Here is a 27014-nt window from a genome sequence, read left to right as displayed (position 1 = left end):
TTATAAAACAAAACACACAGCTGGGAAGCATTTTATTTTTTTCTACTTCGTTTAACATTGTTCAGGACCACAAGATTTTAAAGGTCTCTTTTCGGCTTTTATGACTTAGGAGTACCACTTAAAAATATTTACTGATGCTATAAATATTACTATTTTTTCTACATATTAACAATGATAATAATGCCATATCCACTATACCTCTGTTCCTTTGGTCAGAAAGATAAACAGAAACTGAAATCAGATATTTAGGCATTCAAAAAAGGTTTTTCAGAGCACACCCAAGCAAACCTACATCAGCAACTGTTAAAATTAGTTTTAGTTGGACTTCTTAATAAGGACATACTGAAGCATGTATGAGACTTTTTAAATTATACACAATTTAAAAAACAAATTTGAATTGATAAATAAAAAAATTAATGGCCAAATTAAAGAATGGTTAAGCATGAGATTTAAAATATCTTAACTTTTAGGCTATTCAGAAATATATTTTGTGAATAATAAGAATTATTTCATAAATATATATGTATAAATATAAATATATATCTACAGGATCTGTGATGCAGGAGAAAACCTTTTAAAGAAAAAAAATTGCACTTTTAGATTATCAGGATGCTGCCATATTTACCCTTTGAATGAAATATAATTACCGTTCCAGATGCTTTTGGCACAAGTTTTTAGGTGAATATTGACACAATCTTAAAAACACAATGCTTTTATACTTTATTCACTGGAATATGAAGAATCAAACAGAATTTGGAATTCTGACCAAAAAAAAAAAAAAAAAAAAAATCCAGATAACTGCAAATGCTTAATTAAATACCAAAAATATGGTTTTAAAAAGACCTCAAACCTGCCTTTACATGTAGAGCATGTAAAATTTTATCAGCAACAGGTTTTCTGCAATCACCTCAGCAAGAATTCCCAGACTACACACAAATGTAACATTGTCTTTTTCTACTCATATATGACTTAGATCACACCCCAGTATATAAGGACAAAAAATAAATGTATAGTAAAAAGATTGGATAAATCAGGAGAGGCTTTTTGGTCTTGAATTCTTCACCCACTAACAATGAAGCAGCACTGTAGGCAGCCCAAAACACACCAAACAGCTTTAAAAAACAAACAAAAAAGACAAAAGGCAGTATATTAGCAATTCAATTAACATTTTGGGTATCAGAGAGTAAAGTCACATTTACGGTATTTTCTTAAAACAACCCTGACAACCAACTGTGATAAATAGTAAAACTTACTGAGAATGTTTAAAATTATTAAGAATGTTTGTCCTTGCTATGTTCCTTGTCTTATGCAAATGAAATCTTTTGTTATCAAACTTGTTTCATCATAGGAATCACTTGGGGTGCCTATTAAAAAGAGCATCCTAAGGGGTGCCTGGCTGGCTCACTTGGTGGAGCATGAGACTCTTGATCTCGGGGTTGTGAGTTCGAGCCCCACATTGGGTGTGGAGATCACTTAAAAATAAAATCTTAAAAAAAAAAAAAAGAATCTTGGGATTCACTCTAGCTCTGCTGAATCAAAATCACTAAGGGAAGGGTCTTAATATCAGTCTTTTTAACAGTGTCCCTGGTGATTTAAGATAAGGCAGCTTTTGGCCAACTGCTTCAAGAAATTTGGTTGCTGAAAGAAAAATGAACTGATTATTACAAAGTTAACCTTTTCCTGTTTCTTCTTCTAAGAAGTAGGAAAACAGACTAAGTGAAAATTTTACACAATGTTTATTAAGTATAACAGCATTTTCCCAGGAACAGGTAAAAGTATAGGGTTAAATAAAAAGGAAGAAAAAAATAACATTTTGGTCAAGAGTTTAAATAAAATGTACCATGGTTTTCTGATTATACACATACCTAATCTTAAATTATTTCCACCAGAAATTTATATAGTACTTATTAAAGTAGTCACTAAGGCATTTTATAGACTAAAATGAAAGGAAGAACTTCAAGGGTAGAAATCAGGGAAACTATGATAGAAAAAGACATGGTACAGGGCAGGATTTCTCAGCCTCGCCCTATTGACATTTTGGGGCTGGATAATTGCTCTTGGAAGCTGTCCTGTGCATTGTAGGATTTGTGGCAGTATCCCTGGCCTCTACCCACCACATTCCACTAGTAAGATTCCACTCCTAACTCATTTGTGACACCCAAAAATGTCTCCAGACATGGCCAAATGTCCTTGGGAGGCAAAACTGCCCTTGAGAACCACTGGTAGAGAGGTCAAAAATAAATATTGGCAGACTGAAAATGTATTTGAGATGGTCCAATTTTCTATTGTGTTTTTTAAATTAAAACAAAAAAACTATAAAATATTTTAAACTTTCAGGAAAGTATAGGGAAATATGTAAGATGATGATCAAATTGCCTTTGTATGTCAAACATTTTTTGTTATAAATAAATGGTTAAAGATTAGTAAGAGTTATAGAGATTTAATGTTAAAAAATAGTGCTGGTAGATTAATCTGTATTCTAATGCTAGATTTAAATGACAAGAGTTTTGCAACATATTTCTCAAAAAATCTTGGACTGAAACAAACATACAATAGCTCACTATAAAAAGAAGATTAAACAACTAGGAAAAAATTTTGGCAAAGAAAAATCTGAAGTTTAAAACAATCATATCCTAAATTTTTAACGATATAAAAGACTTTGCCACTTTGTAATAATACGTTCATAAGTTGCATAAAGAATATTAAAGACCAACTTTTAGCTGAACTCAATTATTAAGTGACCAGAGGACACACAGTTTTGTCAATTTGGGGAGTAGTCTCAGAAGTATTCAAACAGACTTTAATCCAAGTTAAAACAACACACAAACAGGAAGGATCCCGAATGATTCAGTAAAATGGTATGTTCACTAAAGCTAGATAATTAAATGCCAGCAATGGGGCTAGCTTCTGCACTGCAAGACTTGTAAGCTAAGTGCTAATAATGCCAATCAAAAAAAAAAAAAAATTAAGATTAGAATGGAGAGAAAAGAATGATATTCTACTTGGTCTCTAAAATGTTCATGCAATTCTAACATACAAAGATGTTCTCAAAATATTCTTTCATAACATTTGTAATGACAACAGCTACCGCTTGAGTGCCTACTCTGTATCAAGCATATATCCTTTACCATCTAGATAACAGACCCTAAAAATTAGTTGTCAAGATTCCCAGTTTGCAGAGGAGGGTAAGAGAAGATATCCCCCAAGGGAGGCAGTAGGTAAGTGGAAGAACCAGAATTTGAATTTAGAACTGAATGGTTCCAAAATCCACACTTTTTAATACCCAGTGCTTATATGTCAGTATTAGCCTGTAGTTACTCAATTCTAAAAGGAATCATTTCTTTTATATTTGAATTAGTAATCAACTTTAAATAAAACCGTATGTCATAAAAAATTAAGTGGCTCTACTTAAAAACAAATACTTTAATGTGAAGGCTACATAATGGCAGTTTTGAAAGTGGTAGCCTTAAGAAGTTCTATAATTTTTCATAAAGAAAAAAATTACATTCATTGTATAATATACATACATACGCTAAAGCAGTCATTTATTTCTGAGAGTTCAAAACTAATAAATACCAAAATTTAAGTTATTTTACTACTTATTAATACTTAATATTATCATTAAATATTTAATATGGATCTATATGTTAATGTATTAAATTTAACACAGCATAAAGAAATCCTGATCTCTACAATACAGAAAAGCCAACTTATTACAATCATGTCTATCATATTTGATAAGGTAGTTATTATTCAAATAGGAGTAAAGTTATTAATGTCTGGTAAAATTTTTTTTTTTTTTAAGATTTTATTTATTTATTTGAGAGACAGAGAGAATGAGAGAGAGCACATGAGAGGGGGGAGGGTCAGAGGGAGAAGCAGACCCCCTGCCGAGCAGGGAGCCCGATGCGGGACTCGATCCAGGGACTCCAGGATCATGACCTGAGCCAAAGGCAGTCGCTTAACCAACTGAGCCACCCAGGTGCCCTGTCCGGTAAAATTTTAAATAAATATCTTCCACAAAATCTAAGTCACATGAAGTTGTATTATAAACACAGAGAAGAAAAATTCATCACTAAAAAAATTATCTGAGTGTAGTATCCTGTAGCCTTATTTGCTCTTTGTTCTTTACTCACCCCTATACATACATTATAATTTTTGGCGATCAAAATGGGAAAATAAAAGATATACAATTGGTAAAATCAGTGAGTGAGATCACTATTCCAAAACCCTTAAAAATGTTTGATTGTTACAGATTACAATCTTCTTAGGCAGATAACTAGTATACTTTTGTTCCTGGAAAACCGTTAATTACTTTTTATAATATACACTACTTACTTTTATAAGTGTAGATACCACTTCAAATGATCCAACCACCAAAAGTATAGGGGCTATTACAATGAGAGGAAGTAGTGAATATCCTATAACTCCAAGAACTTGGCCATATGCAACCTGTGAATTTTAAAGTTTTAAATAAATATCACAGAAATCAAGATAATTATTTTAATCACTACTGAACATCACATATTCTTGGTTGTACTTACATAAATATGACAAGAAGAAATCATCAAGTATCCTATGCTTTATATTTCAAATTATCATGTTATCTGCTTTGTTCCTGGACAGTCTCATCAGCCCACCATAGTTTCAATTATCATCAACTTTCTGATGATACCCAAAATCTACATTTCCAGCCCTCTCTCCCTTTTGAGACCTATATATTCAGTTACCTTCACTATACCTACAGTATATTCTCTTACTACTTCCCTTAAAGTTGTAGAAGGATTATTTAAAGGGACCACAACCATCTTATTCAAACAAAAAATACAAGGTCTAAAGAAGCTATGTGTGACAAATGCAGACTAAAAGGGAAGGGAGGGCAGGCAGGAGAGACTGAAGGAAAAAATATTTAGTGACTACCGTGTGCCAAGCCCTGTGACAGATCAAGACAGATCAAATGCAGCAACAATCCTATGAAGTAGGTATTACTGCCTTCCATTATGAAGAAACTGAATTTTAGAGAGGCTTTGTTCAGGAAAGCAAAACTGGTAGGAGGAAGAGTTCAAATTAAGATCTAGATCTCTCTCCTTTTTTTTAAAGATTTTATTTATTTGAGAAAGAAAGGGAGAGAGCATGTGCACATGCGCGATTAGGGGGAGGCGGGTGGAGGGTGTTGGGGGGAGAAGGACAGAGGGAGGGGGAGAAGGAGAAGCAGACTCCCTGCTGAGTGTGGAGCCTGCCAGGATCCTGAGATCAAGACCTGAGCCAAAGTCAGACGCTTAACTGACTGAGCCACCCAGGCGCCCCTAAGATCTAAGTCTCTTAACTCTTATCTCAACAGTCCTAAATTACCAAGACATTTAGCGATACCTATTTTCGTATAAATATTACACAGGGTTGTGTCAAAGATATAACAATATGTGAACAAATGTAATTTTAAGTCTCCATTAGAATTATTTTAAATTTTTATATGCAGATATATGCAGAGTGAAAAAGTTTCATAGATAAATGTTATTCTAAATTTATTCAACAGTTTTTAGGTTAGGATGATGGACTGAACACATTATCTAATATCATTCCCTCCTGAAACTATACTAAAAGGGAAGGGGGGAAAAACCCTCTTTATTTATTTATTTGTTTATTTGTTTGTTTGCGGGGGTGGGGGGTCCATGCTGAGCAGGGAGCCTGATGTGGGGCTTGGTCTCAATTGGAGCGAAATCCAGAGTTGGACGCTCAAGAAACTGCGCCAGTCAGGCACCCCAAAAACTTTTTTTTTTTAAAGAGGCATAAACAATGGAAACAAAACCATAAAATAATCATGGGATTTGAAAACATTGTATATACCTGGGAGAAACAAAGTAACAGAAAAATTCATAGAGGCCATATAGGTTGGTCACTGTATAAAGGAGAACTGGTTCCTAACTGATACATTAAAAATGTATAAACCTGAAGGCACACCTCAGCACTCACCACAAGAAGTAATAACTAAAGGCTCACTGGGCTATGGATGAAACCCCTGAGCACTCTACTCTCAGAATATAGATAATGCAGATCGCGTTCATTCTCATTGCTCATATACCTTAGACTATTCATGATAATGTAAGCCCCAAAGTATGTATGAAATCATGAATAAAATGGAAAAAAAATAACACCATCAAAAGGACCAGGAACAAAAGTCTGATCCTAAACTCTAATAAATCAGACACATGAAATAAAAAGAATGAGTATAATGAAAGAAAAGCCATTTATAAGAATCAAAGTGTTACTCTGTATAAGGTAACTGCATTGCTTTGGAGAAAATAGTTTGATGAAAGCTATTTCCTCATCTTTTATAGTAATTTTCAGTTGTGACACTTTATGAATGATGGTATTTTCATATCATTCTTTGCATTTTTCCTGGTGTATAATTATATATTCTATATCACAAAATAAAATTATGTGTTTTATTATATTAATAAATGACATAATTTTCTTTTAAAAAAGAGGCTTAAACAGAAGAACAGAAGATGGGACAGCAACACATAATTTTGGAAGCTGGAAAGCAGATGAACGAGAGCTAAGTAACAGACTTGGCAGATCTTTCTACCAAATATGAGAAAAGGGCTCAAAGTCTCTGCATTTAGCAATCAATGTTCACAGAGTCAGCACCCACAAGGTAACTCTGCCTGGCAACCCTCTGTTCTACTCTCTTCACAGAATAAACCACTAGGGAAAAAAAAAACACAAAACACTAGAATTCCTAGGTTTAGAGTAATTCACAATTTACAGTAATTCACAAAGTCTTTTTTAATGGGGCAGCAGTTCTGAAGGTGTGGTTCATGGCCACCGAGCGTCCCAGAGACTCTTCCAGAAGAGTGGAAGGTCAAAACTATTTTCTATAAAAATAATAAAACATTATTTGCCTTTTCTCATTGGGTTCATATTGGTACTAACAGGGAAAATCAACAGTGGGTAAAATGTACTACTTTACTTTTCAAGGTAGCACAAACTATACTAGTAGTTTCTTTTTTTTTTTTTTTAAAGATTTTATTTATTTATTTGAGAGAGAGAGAATGAGAGAGAGAGAACACCTGAGAGGGAATAGGGTCAGAGGACGAAGCAGACTCCCTGCCGAGCAGGAAGCCCGATGCGGGACTTGATCCAGGGACTCCAGGATCATGACCTGAGCCGAAGGCAGTCGCTTAACCAACTGAGCCACCCAGGCGCCCTATACTAGTAGTTTCTGTACTCTTCACTACTATACAATCACAGAAAAAGAAGAAAAAAAGCTAGTTTCACTTAAGAATGTCCTTAATGAAACAGTTAAAATGATTAACTTTATTAAATCTCAACTTTTGAGTATGTCTTTTCAATATTCTGTACAACAAATGTGAAGTACATAGAAAACATTTCTTTTTTTTTTACGATTTTATTTATTTGTCAGAGAGAGAGCACAAGCAGGGGGAGCGGTAGGCAGAGGGAGAAGCTCCTCAGCAAGGAGCCTGACACGGGACTCGATTCCAGGACCCCGGGATCATGACCTGAGCCAAAGGCAGATGCTCAACTGACTGAGCCACTCAGGCATTCCTATAGAAAGCATTTCTGTTGTACTCTGGTTCAATGGTTATCCCAAGGAAAAGCACTTATAAAACTGTTTGAGTGAAGAGTTTAATTAGATGTGTTTACCATGGAACACCATTTTTACTTGAAAGAACAAATGAAAGACAAACTATGGTTATTCAGAGTTGGGTATCTGTAAGCATGTTCTTTTTTTGAAGATTTTAAAATAAAATCTTTAAAAAAAGTAAATAAATAAACTTTAGTCTGATCTACTTAAAGATGGGTGGTGATATTAATGAATGAGATTTTCTGATACTGTACGTGTCAACATTTGAAAGATTTACACAAAACTCAATGAACTAGTGTTTTCCAAATGACCATGCATGGGTAAAAAGATCCACCCAAAGTAAATTTTAATGAAACAGAGTGTGAAAAGTTCATTAATATTGTTTGAGATTCCTTACTACAACAAACCTTTAAGAAACTATTACTTGTTGAATGTAAGTGTAGTTTCAGAGAAGAATATCCACAATCGTCTTAAAAAACTATTAAAATACTCTTCCTCCTGGGCACCTGGGTGGCTCAGTCAATTAAGCGTTTACTTTTGGCTCAGGTCATGATCACAGGGTGCTGGAACTGAGACCAGATGGGCTCAGCGGGGAGTCTGCTTCTTCCTCTACTCCTCCCCCTGCTTGTGTGCGTGCGCTCTCTCTCTCTCAAATAAATAAATAAAATCTTAAAAAAAAAAAACTGTTCCTTTTCCAATTACATAGGCTTAATGCCTCCTTTTTTTCATATACTTTAACCAAAACAATGTATCATAACAGACTGAATGCAGAAAGCAGGTATTAGAAACCAGCTTCCACTAAGCCAGACATTAAAGCTACTTGCAAAAATGTAAAACAATGCCACTCTCACCACTTTGTTTTGAAAAAGTTGTTTTCTTTAAAATGTATTATTTACAGGGCACCTGGTAGCACAGTCAGTTAAGTGTCCGACTCTTGGTTTTGGCTCAGGTTGTCAGATCAAGCTCGTATTGGCTTGATCTCTGCACTGAGTGCAGAGCCTGCTTAAGATTCTAGATTTCCCTCTCCCTCTGCCCCTCCCCATCACACTCTCTCTCTCAAATAAATAAATAAATCTTAAAAAAAAAAAAGTATTACTTATGTTAAAATATATTTGGTTTTATCTTTAAATGAATAAATATATATTTAAAATTTTTATTTTAATTTCAAATATGATTAAGTATTGATAAATAAAACCCACACAAAGAAATCTCCTTGGGGACCTAAGATCAAAAGTTTGAGAACTGCTATACTAGAAAATAAATTATATGCTTCCCTAAAAAGCTTTAAATTACTTATGAGTGGTATGGGATCTTTTCTTTCTTCTTCCTTCCTTGTAATGTTTATTGAGTATGCACAATACTAGTATGTTATCACTTACGGGAAGTAGTATAACTTAAAACCAATTCTGGGACAAGAAACAGTTATGATGAATATAGCTATTGATAATATCTACAATACCAAAAATAAAGTTTATGATAAGAAACAAAGGCTATTTTCACAATCAACTACTTACTTCTCCACCAAGAACTCTGGCCAGTAAGAAAATTGTTAGGGAACCAAATATCCAAATGGTTATAATCCATGAGACCACCTTAAGGGAAAAAAAAAATTCATGCAGTTAATATCTTTGTACCAAATAAGCTGATAATTTCCCTGAAGTCAATTCTCTGCTAATATAAGATAGTTTGGTATATCCAATTGCAGGTTATAGTTTGAGTTCCCAGTATCTTTCCAAAACCTAGTAAGAATGCAATGTATTAATACAATTTTACATCCAAAATGAAAATTTAGCAATGATCAATTGCCTAAGGAAATCTCAGTATTTCAAGATCTATGATCAAATATTACTGTAAAAAAAGAACAAAGTATTTACTTCCAAACCCCTGGTTTACAACATCATGAAAGGAAAATTCATCCCTGAAAGAAGGTATAGGTCTTCTTCCGAGGTCTTTAAAATTTACATTAATTACATATGTATCTAAGTGATAGAATATGGGATATGTTTCAGACAATTTTAACTCCTAAGACTTAGTGTGATAATGATATATGCCTCTGTTTCCAAGTTTTGTCTGCTTGGAGGGTCTAGAAATGATAAAGCCCCAATAGCAAAATAAGCATACTTATTGCCCAGATCCTAGTTTCTAAACATCATTCGCTGATAAAAGGAACTAGGATTCTTTTGATAAATAATTGATTCCAGGGTTGGGGCAGGGAAGATAAAAGATGAGCCCAGAACACTGGAGTTAGAAGGAAAGGAAATGCTCAAAAAACTAATGGGAAGATGTCAAAAGGACACAGAAGCTAACCTGACGGAGTTCCCAGTGGCTAAAGCTGGAATAATCTCAGCAAGAAAATAAATGATGACAGCACTGGGTTATAATCCAGAAAGTAAAATAAATATTCATGATTCCATACTGACATAAATAAATAAAAAAATAATTAAGCAATGGCAAAGAATGGATAGCTGTTCCATAGAGAATACCAATCAATACATGTGGAAGGAATAAGGAAAACAGAAAACCGCCATTCAGTAAACATTATAGTAATAACTATTGAACTCGAGATCCACCAATAGTGAGCTAAAGTTTGATGACAAACACAATGTCTGCATAAAGTATCTCCATATTTATTTATTAATTAAAAAGGGAAAAATAGCAACTTCATAGTGGAGGAATTGGGAAGATACCACCTCAGCACCAGTAAAAGATATATCAATATCACATACTCCTTGATGGTATACTGAGGTGGACACAAAATAGTATCATTGCCAAAAATTCATGACCCCAATCTAGTCATAGAAAACATCAAGTAAAACCAAACTGAGCGACGTTCTATGGAGGTAGTAATCTGTTTTTAGCCTTACAACCCTTTGTTCAAATCAAAGATTATGCAAAATAGATAAAATTAGAGATGCTCTAGATGAAGGATTAGTGGTGAGTAGTAGACCAGAATCCCCATTTTACTTCAAGTCATCTCATATTTACAAGAGAATACCTGATATAAACTACTGATCTCAGGTAAATATTAATAAGACTACTGTTATATTACCTTAAGGATCTTGCTATTGGGAGTTTATTCTGGATTATCCAAATGAGCACTAAATGTAATCACAACTGTCCTTAAAAAAAGGAAGCAGAGGGAGTTTTGACTACAGTAGAGAAGGTAATGTGACCATGGTTAACAGAGGTTGTAGTAATGCCGCCAGAAACCAAGGAATGCTGACAGCCTCTAGAAGTGGGTAGAGGTGATCAATAAAATCTGTGCTGGAGCCTACAGAGGAACCAGCCCTGCTGACATTTTGATCTTAGCTCCTTCAAGCTCATTTTGAGTTTCTGACTTTCATAACTGTAAAAGAATAAATTTTCACTGTTTTAAGTCACAAAACTTGTGGAAATTTGTTACAGAAGCAACAAGAAATGAATTCATTTCCAAATCATTCAGTGATAGTTATTTTTTACTTCCCTAAACTAGGGATTAAGGAGTAATGTGTGTATGTTGTGTTTTGATAATAAAGCCCCTGAGAGAAGAACAAAGTATTACATAAAAACAAATTCTGATGGAATCCTTGTCATTATTTATTAAAATATTTATTTACTATTATTTTTAAAAGTAAGCTCTAGGCCCAACGTGGGGCTCAAACTCACAATGCCGTGACCAAGAGTCACGTGCTCCACTGACCGAGCCAGCGAGGAGCCCCTAAAATATTTATTTTAAAAATGAATTAAAAGGTAAGAACATGTTATGAGTATTGTGTTTCAAACTCTTCATCCCTTTAGGGAAATCATAAAGGGCAAGGGCAGCCCTTTTGGTCACTTCTAGTCACTGGTCACTTCCACTCAGCTTAGAGTAGTCCCTGTTTACTCTGTTTACTCCAGTTGCAATACCGTTATAAATACTTTCTATGTGAATGATGATGTAAAAGTTTGGAAAGCATTAAAGTACTCCCCACTTATTTAATTAAAAAGAGTTCCAGGGGCACCTGGGTGGCTCAGTCATTAAGTGACTGCCTTTGGCTCAGGTCATGATCCCAGGATCCTGGGATCGAGCCCCTCATCGGGCTCCCTGCTCCACGGGAAGCCTGCTTCTCCCTCTCCCACTCCCCCTGCTTGTGTTCCCTCTCTCTGTGTGTCTGTCTCTGTCAAATAAATAAATAAAATCTTCAAAAAAAAAAAAGTTCTAGAGATGAACAAGTTAGAAATAATAGGTAAAAGTAAAGCATTTCTTAAACATATGTAGCATTACAGTTAATGTTTGGCTATTTTTAATTTTAAAACTCTTAAAATATTTCAAATTTGTATAAAGTAACATATACTTACCCTAAACTGTCCATATAATGATATCATGGAAAAGAAAAGAACAATAGCCAGAGGACCCCAAAAGTCAGGATTGTCCCTCACCACTTGTCTATTAAAACCAAGTGATGGCATTGGCATCAAAACACACCGGATTTTGTAGTAAATATCCTTTAGATCGATATCCAATTCCTCCCTATAATATAAAATAAAAATTCTTAAAAAGCGTACATTTCTGAATACTGAAACAGCTGCAATAAAATTTAAGAAAAGTTTAAATATGACCGTGCCATCTCCACTGGTCAACAAAGCATTGCATTTGAAGTACAGTATTTCACTGATTCCATGGTATTTTCAACATTTTAACCTCTCTAAAATCAGGATGCTTGTCACAACTGTTGGTGTCTTATCTTGTCAGCCTGAAGTGAAGCCAACTGCTTCCAATATCTGCCTTTCCATTTTCCAGTCTCCTGGAGGCACTACTACTTTGGGACAACTTTAAATAAAGTCCTCTGCTTGAGCCCTTCTTGAGCATACCGATAATTCAGACTGCAATCCTATAGGAAAACTGGTATGGGGTTTCCATTCTCCAATTTTTCTTCCAACACCCCACCCACTGGCAAATTGAGATAAGCAAACATCCTTGCCGTCTCTTTTTGTATGGTGGGTTATTTCTCATTTATCCTTACACGAAGGAGACAGCCCTTTGATGTCTTAGCTTTATGCTGCCTTACATACTGTTTCCTCCTTATTGGTAAACATAAAATAACTGCATCTTATAATTCAGTTTTAAATTTGATGAAATATGGTATATTAAGGAACATTTTAGCCCTTAATCTACCAATAATTACCACAGAGATTAACCTGATAATGTCTTGATTTTACAGAGCTATAGGTTCTTTCCCAAGTTGTTAAATTCTTTACTTTTTTTTCCCAAATGATAATCACTCAAAAAATTTCAAGTACTATGAAGAAAATGAAAGACTCCCTATAGTCCCGCCAGCAGTAGCTCTAGAATTTCTATATGGGAGAGATTTTGGAGTGCTAATCTTTTTTGAAGTTTTAATTTGCCTTAAACTTAATTTCTACAACAAGCACTCTGCTTTTTCACTTAGATTGAATGTTTACTTGAGATAGTTATAGGCCCAAGTAAGCCCTAACAGTCTGGAACGTGTGTGCGTGTGCGTGTGTATGTGTGTGTGTTTGAGCAAGCGCAAGTGAGAGAGGTAAACAGAATTATGATTCTTTCAATTTTTGCCATTCAGAAGGCTAAAAATATTCTCTCATTATTTTAATTTTTCTAATTACTAATAAAATTGAAAAATACCTAGAAGTTTAACCAAAAAGGTTAAGATCTGCCATACTTGTCTTTAAATAACATGAAAGAATATAATCATCTCATAGACTAGTTCTAAAAAACTAAAAATATATATTACTATTTTTACATACAAGAGTGGCTTGTTATCTTCAGGATCATCATCTTCAACTTCCAAAAGCCAGCCATATCCTCTTTGTCTCAGAAATGTAGTAGCTGTAGATTCTTTAATAAAATCTCCACCAAGGTTTAATTTGACATCTGGGGATGCTATTGAACCACTGAGATCTTAGGAGAAGAGAGGACAAAACTATAAATCAAGATAAAAATGTGTGGATCTTAACCAACATGAGCATAATATTCAAGTAAAATAATTATCATTTGAAGATCTCTAACTATGAATATCTGCTATTGCACATAATCCTCATATTTTATAGCTGATAAACATCTAAAAGACATCTTTTATTTTACAACAAGAAAATGAAAGATGAGGGAAATGAAGACATTGAAAAGATTTCAGATAATTAGCTAAACTGGTAAAACAATCTAGACTTACAAAAGCAACTTTATATGGAAGATAGATATAAAATATATTACATGATATCACTTTGGATTCCCTTCATTATTACGTACACTATGTGCTTCAGAACAAAGTGACTGTACAAATTCTTTCTAAAGGCATTATACGTGTATATATATAAGCCATTAGATAGAATTTGCTAAAGAAAAACTGCAGATGATTTTCCCCTACATTTTCATGTATTTATTTACACATTCTTTCATTTAAATCACCAAATATCTATGCTAAGTGCTTTGTATACTAATGCTTGGTTCTGGATAAATTTGACTAGTAAGAGTTCCCTGCTATTTCAGCTCTTTATATAATTACATCATTCACCTTTAGTTTGGACAAAAATAAAGGTGTTCTGCGGTTTTTGTTTTGTTTTGTTTTTAGGGCAGCTCTAAAAAGAAGTAAAGAGATTCAGTTATCCACATTACAAAATAAATTCCATTCACAGTCTCAACAGTGCCTCAAAGGTTACAGATAGGTATTAAAGAGGGCACGTTCTGCATGGAGCACTGGGTGTTACACGCAAACAATGAATCATGGAACACTACATCAAAAACTGATGATGTAATAGGGGTGATTAACATAACATAATAATAAAAAAATAGTACAAATGCCACATTTTCTGGTTGAAAAAAAATGGGAATAGTAAAGAACTGAGGTCATACAGGAATTAAGAAAAAAAAAATCTGTAGGACCAGACAATATGCACTATTAAACAACCATCACTGCTGTTAACTAGAAGCCACATGACTGGAGTGGTAATTTAGAAAATAATCTTGGCAAGGACAAACCAGAACACTCTTTAACACAGACTCTCCTTCCCTGGAGATCATACACAATATAAAGAAGAACTTAATTTGCACATTACTCTAAATTCTAGGTTAGTTTTTGAGAATTGCTATTAAAATTTTGGCTTAAACTTCAATTAATGAGTGGCTCAATTATGAGTCACATCGTATTCTGGTTGTGACAACTCTTGCAATTAATTGTAATAAAGTTTGTATTCTGGGACGCTTGGGTGGCTCAGTTGGTTAAGCATCTGCCCTCAGCTCGGGTCGTGATCCCGGGGTCCTGGGACGGAGCCCCACATCAGACTCCCTGCTCTGCGGGAAGCCTGCTTCTCCCTCTCCCCGTTTATGTTCCTTCTCTTGCTGTGTCTGTCAAATAAATAAAGTCTTTAAAAAAAAAGTTTGCATTCTGAGGATAAGTCCTAGTTTAGCTACTAATACTGCAAATCATTAATGTCTTCTGTCTTCAGTTTCCTATTCAAAATTCTTTCCAGGTTTAACAGTATATGGTCCTAAAAAGTTTTTATAAGGGAGTTGACTCACCTAGAAATAAAATGCAAGTACTTTTGAATTCGCTGTCCTTCCCTATTTAGTTTAAAAATAGCTATCATAGAATCTTGGGACTATTCTCTGAAATGACTTTCTGCTTGTTTTAATCTAAGTTGAAAAATAAATAAAGGAGGTGAAATGTAACAAATTCCATTTCCAATAGGTACAAAGAGTGCTTTTCTTGATCTGACAAGAGGAAGATTTAGATCAGGAAGTCATTAGCATGGCAATAACAGTAAAGGCTTTAGAATTATGAGGCAGGAAAGGACCTTAACTGTTTCCTGGTCTCTAGAAAGGACTGCACTTAACAGTCCTTAATCTAAACAAAAAAGGATATATAAATTATAGTGCCAAGAATGCTGTGATAAAGAATTATATGTTTCAGGGGCGCCTCGGTGGCAGATGCTTAACGACTTAGCCACCTAGGCGCCCCTATTTATATTCTTGTCATTTGCTAAGTAAAAACAATGTAAAGATAATAAATATAAGTGGACTTATTTTTTTAATATATATTTGGTTTTTTAAAAAGATTTTATTTATTTGAGAGAACGAAAGCGAGAGGTATCACAGAGGCAGAGGGAGAAGCCGACTTGCTGTTGAGCAGAGAGCCCAATGTGAGGCTTGATCCCAAGACCCTGAGATCATGACCTGAGCTGAAGGCAGACACCTAACCAACTGAGCCACCCAGGTGCCACAATATAAGTGGATTTTTTTTTTAGATTTTTATTTTATTTATTTTACAGGGAGAGAGCACAAGCAGGGGGAGTGGCAGGCAGAGGGAGAGGGAGAAGCAGGACTTGCTGCTGAGCAGGGACCCGATGCAGAGCTTGATTCCAGGATGCTGGATCAGGACCTGAGCTGAAGGCGACACTTAACCAACTGAACTACCCAGGCGTCCCTATAAGTGGATTTAAAAGAAAATAATCTTTGAAAAGATCTACTGCAAAAGGAAATCTTAAAAATGTTTCCACTTGTTTGCCTCAGAGTAAGGAAGAATATCAGTAAGTTTCAAGTTTTACTGAAGGCCACCTGGAAAAACTGCAGGATAAGATTTAATAGTAATTTTCTCTTCCCTTAAACTCAAATGTATTACTAGATGAGGGATCTTTTCTGTGAATCCTCTCAGCCTGAGAACCTCACTTGGAAAGATGAGGAAGAACTCGGTCAGTGCTATAGGACACTATACTCAGGATAAGATTTACTGATCTGCTCCTAGTTCTAGTTTTCTGAGAAAGAAGTGTCCTGCAATAAACAACATTTTGTTGATACTTGCTAACTTCTTATATATGTGAAGAAGCTTTTTCTTATTTAATGAGCAACAAGGGCAAGGATAAAAATTCTCATTTCATGTGAAAATGAAATCCATGTGTACTTAATCTAAAACAGAATTGAGTATTTGTGCAGCAAAACAAAACAAGCACATGTCTCACACTGAAAGGATAAATTCTATTGTTCCATTTTAGAGATAAAAACATTTTAATGTTTGCATAGGACAATGTAAAGAGATCAAGAAGCCAATGGAAGTAAATAATGATCTTATAATTGCTAGGCTTACATTGGAGTTTGATGTTATACCGTAAGAAAAAAATTTTTTTAAAGATTTTATTTATTTGAGAGAGAGAGAGTGAGAACATGAGCAGGGGGAGGGGGAGAGGGAGAGGCAGAGGGAGAAGGAGAAGCAGACCCAAAACCCTGGGATCATGACCCAAGCCGAAGGCAGACACTTAACCGACTGAGCCACCCATGAATAATAATTTTTATTATTCACCCCATAAGAAAAAATTTTAAAGCCTCATATAAAATTGTGTCTTAGGTTATATTTTTATTCGTTCTATTTTGATTTATTGTTTTAGTACCTTTACTATTCAATATTGTCAGTAAATTTTTATATTGTATATATCAATTAAAATCAATTAAATCAGGGTGCCCAGCTGGCTCAGTTGGAGAACATGTGACTCCTGATCTCAGGATCATGAGTTCTAGCCCCACGCTGGATGTAGAAAAGACTCGAAAAAAAATAAACTTAAAAAAAGTCAATTAAATGTCTTGAGCCTATCTTTGGAAAAATTAAATCTCATCTTGGCATAAATGTTATTTAACAGAAATTTCTTGTTTGTCTTATGAATCTTTTAACTGAACTTTTTATTTTGAAATAATTATAGATTCACAGGAAGTTGCAAAAATAGTACAGAAAGGTTACATGTACCCTTCACCCAGCTTCCTCCAATGGTACCATGTTACATAACCACCAAAACCAGGACACTAACATTGATAGAGTTTGCAGACCTTATTGAGATTTTACCAGTTTTACATGCACTTATTTGTGTGTGTATGTGTATACAATTCTGTGCAATTTTATCACTTTTATAGATTTACATAATGCCTTATGGATTTAAAATTTATGAAAATAGTTTAATTTTTTAAAATGGTAAACCTTGCTTAACTACCTTTCCTCTCCCCAAGAGGCTGCCTAAAAAGTCATTTTCAACTTTCAAACAGGGAAGAAAAGCTACTCTTGCACCCATTATACACCACATATCATACTTCATTAGCCTATTGTATAGAAGGTATTTGTGATAATATCTACATGGACATACATATTTTTTTAAAGTAGGCTCTATGCCCAGTGCAGAGTCCAGCACAGGGCTTGAACTCACAACCCTGAGATCAAGACCTGAGCTGAGATCAAGAGTTGGATACTTAATTGACTGAGCCACACAGGTGCCCCTACATGGATATAATTTTTTTAAAAATCAAGTAGGAAATTTTTATAAAAAAACAACAACCTAACAATTCCTTTGTCTACACTACTAACCTGTATTAGAGATAATGTCCTTTCTGGGGAGGGAGAAATTCAGACCAAGAGTAGGCTAAATGTTTGGCCACCTTAACAGAAAATTATCACTTATTCAAAAGAGCACTGATAATAATTATTGGATTATTATGTCTACAACTTACTGATTACAATAATGTACTATGAGTTGTAGATACTATCATTTCTTTCTTTTTTTTAAAGATTTTATTTATTTATTTGAGAGAGAGAATGAGATAGAGAGAGCATGAGAGGGGGGAGGATCAGAGGGAGAAGCAGACTCCCTGCTGAACAGGGAGCCCGATGCGGGACTCGATCCCGGGACTCCAGGATCATGACCTGAGCCGAAGGCAGTCGCCCAACCAACTGAGCCACCCAGGCGCCCGATACTATCATTTCTATATAGAAGTGTCTTAGTCTGTTCAGGCTGCTATAACAAAAGACCATGGACAGGGTGCCTTATAACAATAGAAATTCATTTCTCACAGTTCTAGAGGCTAGAAGTCTAAGATCAGGGTGCCAGCAGGGTCAGGAAGAGCCCTCTTCTGGCTTACAGATTTTTCCTTGTACCCTAACACAGGAGTAGCGGATAGGAAACTCTGAAGAGTCTTTTTTACAAGAACATTATTCCCGTTTATGAGGGCTCCACCCTTATAACCTAAGTACCTCCCCAAAGCTCCCCACCTCCTAACACCATCACACTGGGCATTAGGATTTCAACATAATCAATTTCGGAGGGGACCCAAACTTCACACCAGAACAGGGAAGAAGACTGAAGAAGGCTGAGCTCAAAAAGCAGTATGTTGAGCCCAGTCCACTTCTATAGACTTATATAATCAATTGTCAGCTTAACATTTCCTTTTAACTATGTCAAAGGCACCTAAAATTCGGGCACCTGGGTGGCTCAGTCAGTTAAGCGACTGCCTTCGGCTTGGGTCATGATCCCAGGGTCCTGGGATCGAGCCCTACATCAGGCTCCCTGCTCAGCAGGGGGGCCTGCTTCTCCCTTTCCCTCTGCCACTCCCACTGCTTGTGCTCTCCTGCTCTGTCAAATAAATAAATAAAATCTTAAAAAAAAAAAAAAAAACCCTAAAATTTCAATATTCCAAAACTGAATTCTTGATAACTAAGGTCTTCCTCCAGTTTCTTCTTTCAGTGAATGGTACCATTATTCATTCAGCATTATAAACTGGAAGCTTGATTATCCTTGACAATTTCCTTCATTCACATGCTCCCTGCTCCATCCAATCCACCACTAAATTCTGTCACTTACACCTCTAAGTATTTTTTAACCTGTCCACTTTTCTCCATTTCTACCCCCAGCACAAGCTAGAGCAAACTGTATCTCGTGCCTGCATGACTATAAGACTGCTTTCTCCCTAATCATTCTTGTCTCCTTCCAATCCATTCTCTGAATTTTAGCTAGAAGAATCTTTCTAAAATGCAATTCCTTCACTCTCCTGTTTAAAATCCTTCAGTGGCCTTCCACGGCTTTTTCAGCTCAGGTCCAACAATCTCTATGCACCCCACCTACTTCTCCAGAACAATTTTCTGCACCATCCTCCCATCTGTGCTCTAGCCACACTAGGCCTCTCAAGTTCTTCAAATGAAACTAGGATCCCTTTTACCTGTTATGAATACCAGGCTGTTTTCTCCAACTTCAGATAATTAAATGCCATCCATTCTTCAGTTCTCATATGTACTTGCTTAAGGAAATTCTCCTTGATCTCCCAGACTAGATTAGATTCCTTTCATAGTCCCCTGGACTTTTCCTTCAGAGCATTTATCACTATTTATAGTAAGATATTTGTGTGATTATTTGGTTAATGTCTGTAAGTTCTATGATGGAAAGAACTAAGTGTTTTTGTTGTAGTTTTGTTTTGAACATATCTCCCCAATACTTATAACAGTGCCTGGCCCATAGCAGGCAAAACCAACAAATGTGTACTGGTTGAATTAATGAATGAATGGAAGGGCAAATAGCTCCATATAGCTTAAATCAATAAGTGACATTAAAGGCTTTTAATAAAGCAAATATACAAAATTAGATTTGTATTTTGGAAACAATCTTAGCTGCACGATGGAAGACTGATTTAAGAGGGGAGAGATCTGAACAGGGAGTATGGTCAGGTGGCTACAGTATAGATGAGAAATGGTATAGACTCAAGGCAATGTCAGTAGAGAAGGAAGAATAGATTCATTTTATATATATATATATATATATATATATATTCTGGAGGTGGTATGAAATAATTTGATGACCAACTAAATATTAGAAAGTGAGAGAGAGACTATAGACAAGTTTCTGGCCCTAGGAAAGAGGAACTATATCACAAACATTAAGTCATTTTTACTTTAGTACCTTCCTTTTTTCAATATTGATCAATTAATCTATCAGTTAATATTTAGTTATTTCTTTGATGCCCTGAGAGTGATATAAAGAAGTGAGATACTTTAAGGAGTTTAAAATCTAATTGATAGTAATGTATATCCAAACAGAAAAAGGAATAGTTAATAATTCAAGCTGCATCACGGATGAAACTTGAAAACATTATGCTGAGAAAAAGACACCGGACACAAAAAGTCACATATTACCCCACGTATATGAAATGTCCAGAACAGGCAAACCTATAGAGACAGAAAGAAAATTAGTGCTTGCCAGTGGCTGGGAGGCAATGAAGAATTACTAAAAATAGGTATAGGGTTGCTTTTTTTGGAGTGATGAAATGTTCTAGGGTTAGACAGTGGTGGTGATTGTACAACCAAGGGACAGCCTCCACCAGTATTGTACTTGCACAGTTCTTAAGTGAATGTTCTTCCCCCTTTTCAACTGGAAAACTCCTACTTATCCTTCAAAATATATCTCGTCTGTTCCTAAAGACCTCCTTCATCCTTCCTGCAGTTAATCACTTCCTCCTTTGAACCATACTTTTTATACCATTTATTATGTACAATGAAATGTATCTCTCTTATTAGACCATTTCTTGGGGTCAGCGGCTTCTTCATATGCAGACCCTTGTACATGGAGGTACTTAGTCCATCCTATATATAAAACATTATCTATCCTTCAAAGTTTGGCAAAATAGCTCCACTAAACCGTCCCTGATCTTACAGCTAGAAAAAATTTCCTCCTCTTCTAATCATTTATATAACATTCTAAATCAGTGCTTCTCAAGCTTTAATATGCATATGAATCACAGCGGGATCTTGTTAAAATGCAAATTATGATTAAGGCAGATTCTCTATTACTAAGTGCCCAGGACATAAACCAGGCAAAGAATTACTTACTTATCTGATACAAAATAAAGTCAAAGGATCCTTGAAGACTTCTATACTACACTTTACATATATATGTCATTACATTCTTGCATTTACATACATGCATTTCATTTCTGCTTTCGGATATAGTTTTACACTATCGACTTGAATATTCAGCCTGGATTTTACTATTCATTTATTTATTCATTTATTGGCTTAGTCACACATAGCTCATGTTCTTTTAACTTGTACTTATGGAACTTGATTTTATATAAATTATCTTTTTTTTTTTAAGATTTTATTTATTCATTTGACAGAGAGACAGCCAGAGAGGAAACACAAACAGGGGGAGTGAGAGAGGGAGAAGCAGGCTTCCCGCTGAGCAGGGGAGCCCAATGTGGGGTTCCTTCCACATGACCTGAGCCAAAGGCAGATGCTTAACAGATTGAGCCAGCCACCCAGGTGCCCCTATACACATTATCTTAAATACCTCATAATATTATGTGCACTTTTCATTTAAAAAAATTTTTTTTCATTTTTGGGGCACCTGGGTGGCTCAGCTCATTGAGCGTCTGCCTTCGCCTCAGGTCATGATCTTAGGGTACTGGGATTAAGCCCCACATCGGGCTCCCTGCTGAGCCCCCTGCTTTTCCCTCTCCCTCTGCTGCTTCCCTTGCTTGTGCTCTGTCAAATAAAGAAAATCTCTAAAAAATTTTTTTTTCATTTTAAAAATTTTTTAAGATTTATTTATTTATTTTAGAGAGACAGCAAGCATGACAGCATGCGCAAGCACACAGCCCAACAATCCCAAGACCCTGAGATCACGATCCGGACCAAAATCAAAAGTCAGACACAACCAGCTGAGCCACCCAGGCACCCCACTTTTAACATTCTTTTTTAAATAAGTAATCTCTATACCCAACATGGAACTCAAACTCACAACCCCAAGATCAAGAGTTGCATGCTCTATGAACTAAGGCAGTCAGGCGCCCCTGCTTTCCATTTTATAGGTGACAAAACAGAAGATTATAGAAGCTGTGTAACCTGCCTGATATCACATAGCTACTATAAGACTCAGGACTTTAACTGAAGTCTGCTGGCTCTACAACCAGTTAATTTTTTAGTTATACCCATGTGCTGTTTTATAGTCCCAAATATCAATGTCATAAGAAATAAAAGCAGAAATCATTTATTCCTTCAACAATTATTTTGTGATGTTTATATACTGGGTTCTGTGTAAGTGCTGGGGTATAGAAAAGATCAGGAAATTCTGTTCCTAAGGGACAGTTAAGCAAGGTTTCACCAAGGAAGGAGCATTCCAGTTCAGTCTTAAGTCTCAACTCCAGGTGAGGAGGAGAAAGGCATTCTAAGCATGAGGACCAGGATATACATAGGTGTGGAGACAAGACACCAAGGCACATTTTAGAACAAAGGATGTGTATGTACAAACAGTACAGATAGGTATCATTAAGTGAGACCTGGACAGAATCTAGAAGGAAAATATACACTGAAAACACTCATGGTTAGGGTAAAACCGCAAAAGGGAGAGGAAAGAATTTACATGACATGCTTAGGAATCAGAGAAAAGACTCAGAGTTGCACAGTCAAATTCTCATGGTAGAGAACCATAAAACCTAAGCGTGGAGCCAGTTAACAGTGAAAACTGAGAGCAGCAGCATGCTAACCTGTACCAAGCTCTTAACTCTGCCGGAAGAAGTACTAAGTACTCTGCATTTGCAAGATATTTAAGCACTTGTGTATTCATTCCCATTTCGTATATGAGAAAACTGAAGATGAGAGGCTAAGTAATTTGGGCAATATCACATAGATGGTAACTGGCAAAGCCAGGATGCAAACCCAGGACTCTTAACACTGTACTTCAGATACACTATTCAATCTGCAAAAATATAAGAATCATCACAATTTCATGGCAATAATTCTGATTAGCTCTTAATTCAGATCCTTCACGTGGAGGTTAATGAACTTCTCGAAGCCTCATTTTCATTATAAAATACAAGAAAAATGATGCTCAGCAGAATTCTTTTTTTTTATTATTATTTTAAAAAGATTTTATTTATTTGACAGAGAGAGAGACAGCGGGAGCAGGAACACAGGCAGGGGGAGTGGGAGACGGAGAAGCAGGCTTCCCGCTGAGCAGGGAGCCCGATGCGGGGCTCGATCCCATGACTGAGCCTCCCAGGGCCCCGCTCAGCAGAATTCTTATAAAGACCAAACAAGCCGTTTACTTAAAATACTCTGTAAATTTAAAAAGTACAATGTCATACACTTGAGGGTATTGTTATACATATAATCTATCTTTGTCTATACCTCTTCGGATATACAGGGAGTCTGTATTAGAAGCTTCCCTTGCTTGTGCATTTAGAAGCTAAATGGAGAAGTTTGAATAAACCTTATGTCTGTTGGGTTAGGTTTACTTATTCCAGGTTTCTTGGTTTAGTATACGGAATCAATGGGTTAGCTTGTTGTACCATTCTGTTAGGTTTCTTAGGTGTACTTAAGAAAGGTTATTTGGGAGGGGACTGACGTGGTGGATAAGAAACATATACACATAGATACCTGCGTTTGAACAATGATAAGACAATTTTTTTAAAAGTCTGGTAAATTAAAGTTTATATTCCTCCCAAAACACTATGCTACCAAGTTTAGATTAAACAAATTGAAATACTTTGGGTTGCTATAGTTCACCAAATATTCATATTAAGTTTAAAATAAACATATCAGGGGAGCCTGAATGGTTCAGTGGGCTAAGTGCCTGCCTTTGGCCCAGGTCATGATCCCAGGGTCCTGGGATCCAGCCCCTCACTGGGCTCCCTGCTCAGTGGGAAGTCTGCTTCTCCCTCTCCCCCTGCTTGTGCATGCTCGCTCTCTCTCAAATAAATGAAATCTTCTTAAAAAGTTTAGAAAAAAGAAGTAAAATAAAAGTATCCGCTATGTTCTCTATGATAAATAAAAATTTTATTTTCCGTTTTAAATTATAACCAAAACTGTACTATTTTTTTATCTTATTTTATTTTATTTTATTTTATTTTTTAAAGATTTTATTTATTTATTTGACAGAGACAGAGATAGCGAGAGCAGGAACACAAGCAGGGGGAGGGGGAGAGGGAGAAGCAGGCTTCCCCCCCGAGGAGGGAGCCCGATGTGGGACTCGATCCCAGGACCCTGGGATCATGACCTGAGCCGAAGGCAGACGCTTAACGACTGAGCCACCCAGGCGCCCCTTATCTTATTTTAAATTTAAATTTTAGGTAGTTAACATACAGTGCAATATTGGTTTTTTTAAACAATGCCACTCAGAAATCAAAACAAGGAAAACAAAACAAAGGAAAACAAGCTATACTAACTGATGCACTCTAAAACCAGATTTCTGGGCAAACGCTAGGTTGTTCTTCTCTAGACTGAAATTTCTACAGCTTTAGGCATAATTTATTTTTTAAGAAGATTTTATTTATTTATTTGACAGAGAGAGAGAGCTAGTGAGAGCAGGAACACAAGCAGGGGGAGTGGGAAAGGGAGAAGCCGGCTTCCCCCTGAGCAGGGAGCCCATGCGGGGCTCGATCCCAGGACCCCGGGACCATGACCTGAGCCGAAGGCAGACATTTAACGACTGAGCCACCCAGGAGCCCCCGGCATAATTTATTTTTTTTATTTTCGGGGAGTAAATCCGGTGTACATAGTCTAATGAAAGTAAAATTTGAAACTGACTAGCAGAGAAAGATTCGGGTTACAAAGTGTCTGGTGAGGAACAGAGACAAGGAGGAAAACAAACTTTCCTGTGACAGAGAAAAAGAAAACTCTCTCCGGCAAAACTGCTCCCTCACAACAGGACGAGGAAATAAGTACAAGCCTTTGGGAACAATCCATCTGTATTACAAGAAGTTTCAAACATACTTGGGCCCACTTCTCTGAATATTGAGGTCAAACACTGTAAGACAGGAGGAAAACTGGGACGTCCTCAAGAATCAGAGACCATAAAAACAAAACAAAACAAAAAACCCCACGGACTCCCGGAGGAAAGTGTGTGTTCGCAGTACCCAATCTAATTCCAGCATAGTTATCGATAAATAAAAGAGGAACACAGCTCCCTTACCTTGTTTTCATTCTCTGACACCTACCCTGGCCAATCTAACCACCCCTTTTTTGAGTAACAACAAGTCCCTGCAGAAGTAAAATCTTACTGTTTCGTGGGCCCACTTGAGGTGCGGGGCGAGCCGGGAGCCAAACGAGTAATTTGGGACGCCCCCCACAGCCCTCCGCCGGCCACTCAGGCCCTCTCGGAAGGCCGGGCAGGCGCAGAGGGCTCCGGTCCCCAGTCAGCTTCCCGCCGGTCCCCACCCGGCCGCAACCGCCTCAGCGGAGAAAGAGCCCGCCGCGTCGGACCCCGCGTCCCCCGGCGGCACGGGCCCTCCCGGGGCTCAGCCTCACCTTCCGCGTCTGCCGAAGAGACAAAGGTGAAGTCCCCGTTCGTAGGGGAATACGCCGGGGGCGGGCCCGGCGGCTGCATCTCGCGGCCCCTCTGCGGCTGGGCCTAGGCCCCAAGGCGGCCGCGGCACCGGCCCGCACGCGCGCCTTCCGGTGAGGCCCGCGAGCCGGGAGGAGCAGGCTGGGAGCGAGGCCGGAGACGAGCTGCCCCCGAGACTGCCCCGCCGAAGTCCTTTAGGTGGCGACCGCCCAAGCACCACGACGCCGGCGCCCTGACAGCACCATAACAGTGACAGCGGCCCTTGGATTGGCTCTTTGTAATGTGCTCTCCCATTGGCTCCCGGGAGAAAGGTTCCGATTGGATCTCCCTGTTGTTGATTCCGGAAGTTGACCCAAGGACGGGAAGTTCACTGCTAATTCTTGGAACCTCTAGGCTTCTGACTTCTTGGCTGCTATTGTTTACTCTACGGCTCTTCGCTTGTGGCTTGTCTTTACTTGTTTCCAGCGTTTTTGTTAACTGGATGGGTTACAGAATTTTAGAACTAGGAATGTTCCTAGAGGTCAGCTCTGGTCTAGGATACCAAGATTGCTTTGCTTTTAGTCATTGACTAATTGTAATGGGATTTTGAGTAAATTCTATAGCGGCTCCGAGAGTCACCTGTGAAAGGAATGAGGTTGGATTGGATAATAAAAAAGCAGATAAGTTGTAAATTGCCACCCAGAACTAGGGCTGTAGTCTAGCCATTATGAGGGAGACAACTGAGATCAGAAAAGGTAAGGAAGGAACAGAATTAGGATGGTACTCTGCACTTGATCTTAGCCAAAAGGCCGAGAAGGATGGTACTCTGACTACTAGTCCAATGTTCTTTTCACTACAAGGCCCTGTCTGTTGATAAACTTAACCAAGTTTACAGACCCATCTACGTTTTTAAATGTTCAAATAAATATACTTAAATTTAATATCCAAGCTACATGACTGGCTTTCAATCTGGAGGGAGAGGGTTTGAGGGTAAAACATGAGACAGACTTGGGAGAGATGGATCAGCAGTAGAGCAATGGGAAGGCCTGGCATGGCCATCAATGAGTAAAAGGGAATATTGAAATTTTTTGCATAGGAGGTAACAATTAATTTGGTACCTAAAGGATGGGTAAAAAATTCCGGGCAAAGAGGTGTGGGGGGCTGTCAGCTTGGGTGGTAACATTCTAGAGATCATTTAATGGACTTGGGAAACGAAGTCATTAGTTTTCTTGGAGCTTAAGTCTCATGGGAGAAAATGGCTACAGATGAGAATGCATGAATAGGTAAAGAAGAGATCATTAGGGACGCCTGGCTGGGTCAGTGGGTTAAGGGTCTGCCATCAGCTCAGGTCATGATCCCA

The 27014-nt window shown here is 37.0% G+C and overlaps 1 protein-coding gene across 2 annotated transcripts; it reads right to left on the bottom strand.

Moving 5' to 3' along the window:
• Nucleotides 1-25930, bottom strand: YIPF4 (Yip1 domain family member 4). 2 transcript variants are annotated; one of them, XM_045884368.3, is made up of 6 exons: nt 25639-25922; nt 13349-13502; nt 11924-12095; nt 9121-9198; nt 4339-4452; nt 1-1112 (listed from the first exon to the last, which is right to left on the bottom strand). In XM_045884368.3, the coding sequence occupies exons 1-6, from the start codon at nt 25715-25717 to the stop codon at nt 975-977; spliced, it is 735 nt and encodes a 244-aa protein (XP_045740324.1). In that variant the 5' UTR covers nt 25718-25922; the 3' UTR covers nt 1-974. The 2 variants fall into 2 exon arrangements, with proteins under 2 accessions (XP_045740324.1, XP_054365653.1); XM_054509678.2 differs by lacking the exon at nt 1-1112 and adding an exon at nt 2608-3987 and having other exon boundaries at nt 25639-25930.
• Nucleotides 25931-27014: the final 1084 nt, after the last annotated feature.

This window comes from Mirounga angustirostris, unplaced genomic scaffold, assembly GCF_029215605.1.
Source record: "Mirounga angustirostris isolate CCGP_5_RB_7025 unplaced genomic scaffold, mMirAng1.0.hap1 SCAF_10, whole genome shotgun sequence".
In the NCBI taxonomy this organism is placed as follows: Eukaryota; Metazoa; Chordata; class Mammalia; order Carnivora; family Phocidae; genus Mirounga; species Mirounga angustirostris.
Note: the sequence above shows the minus strand (reverse complement) of the source record. Positions and strands in the feature narration are given on the sequence as shown.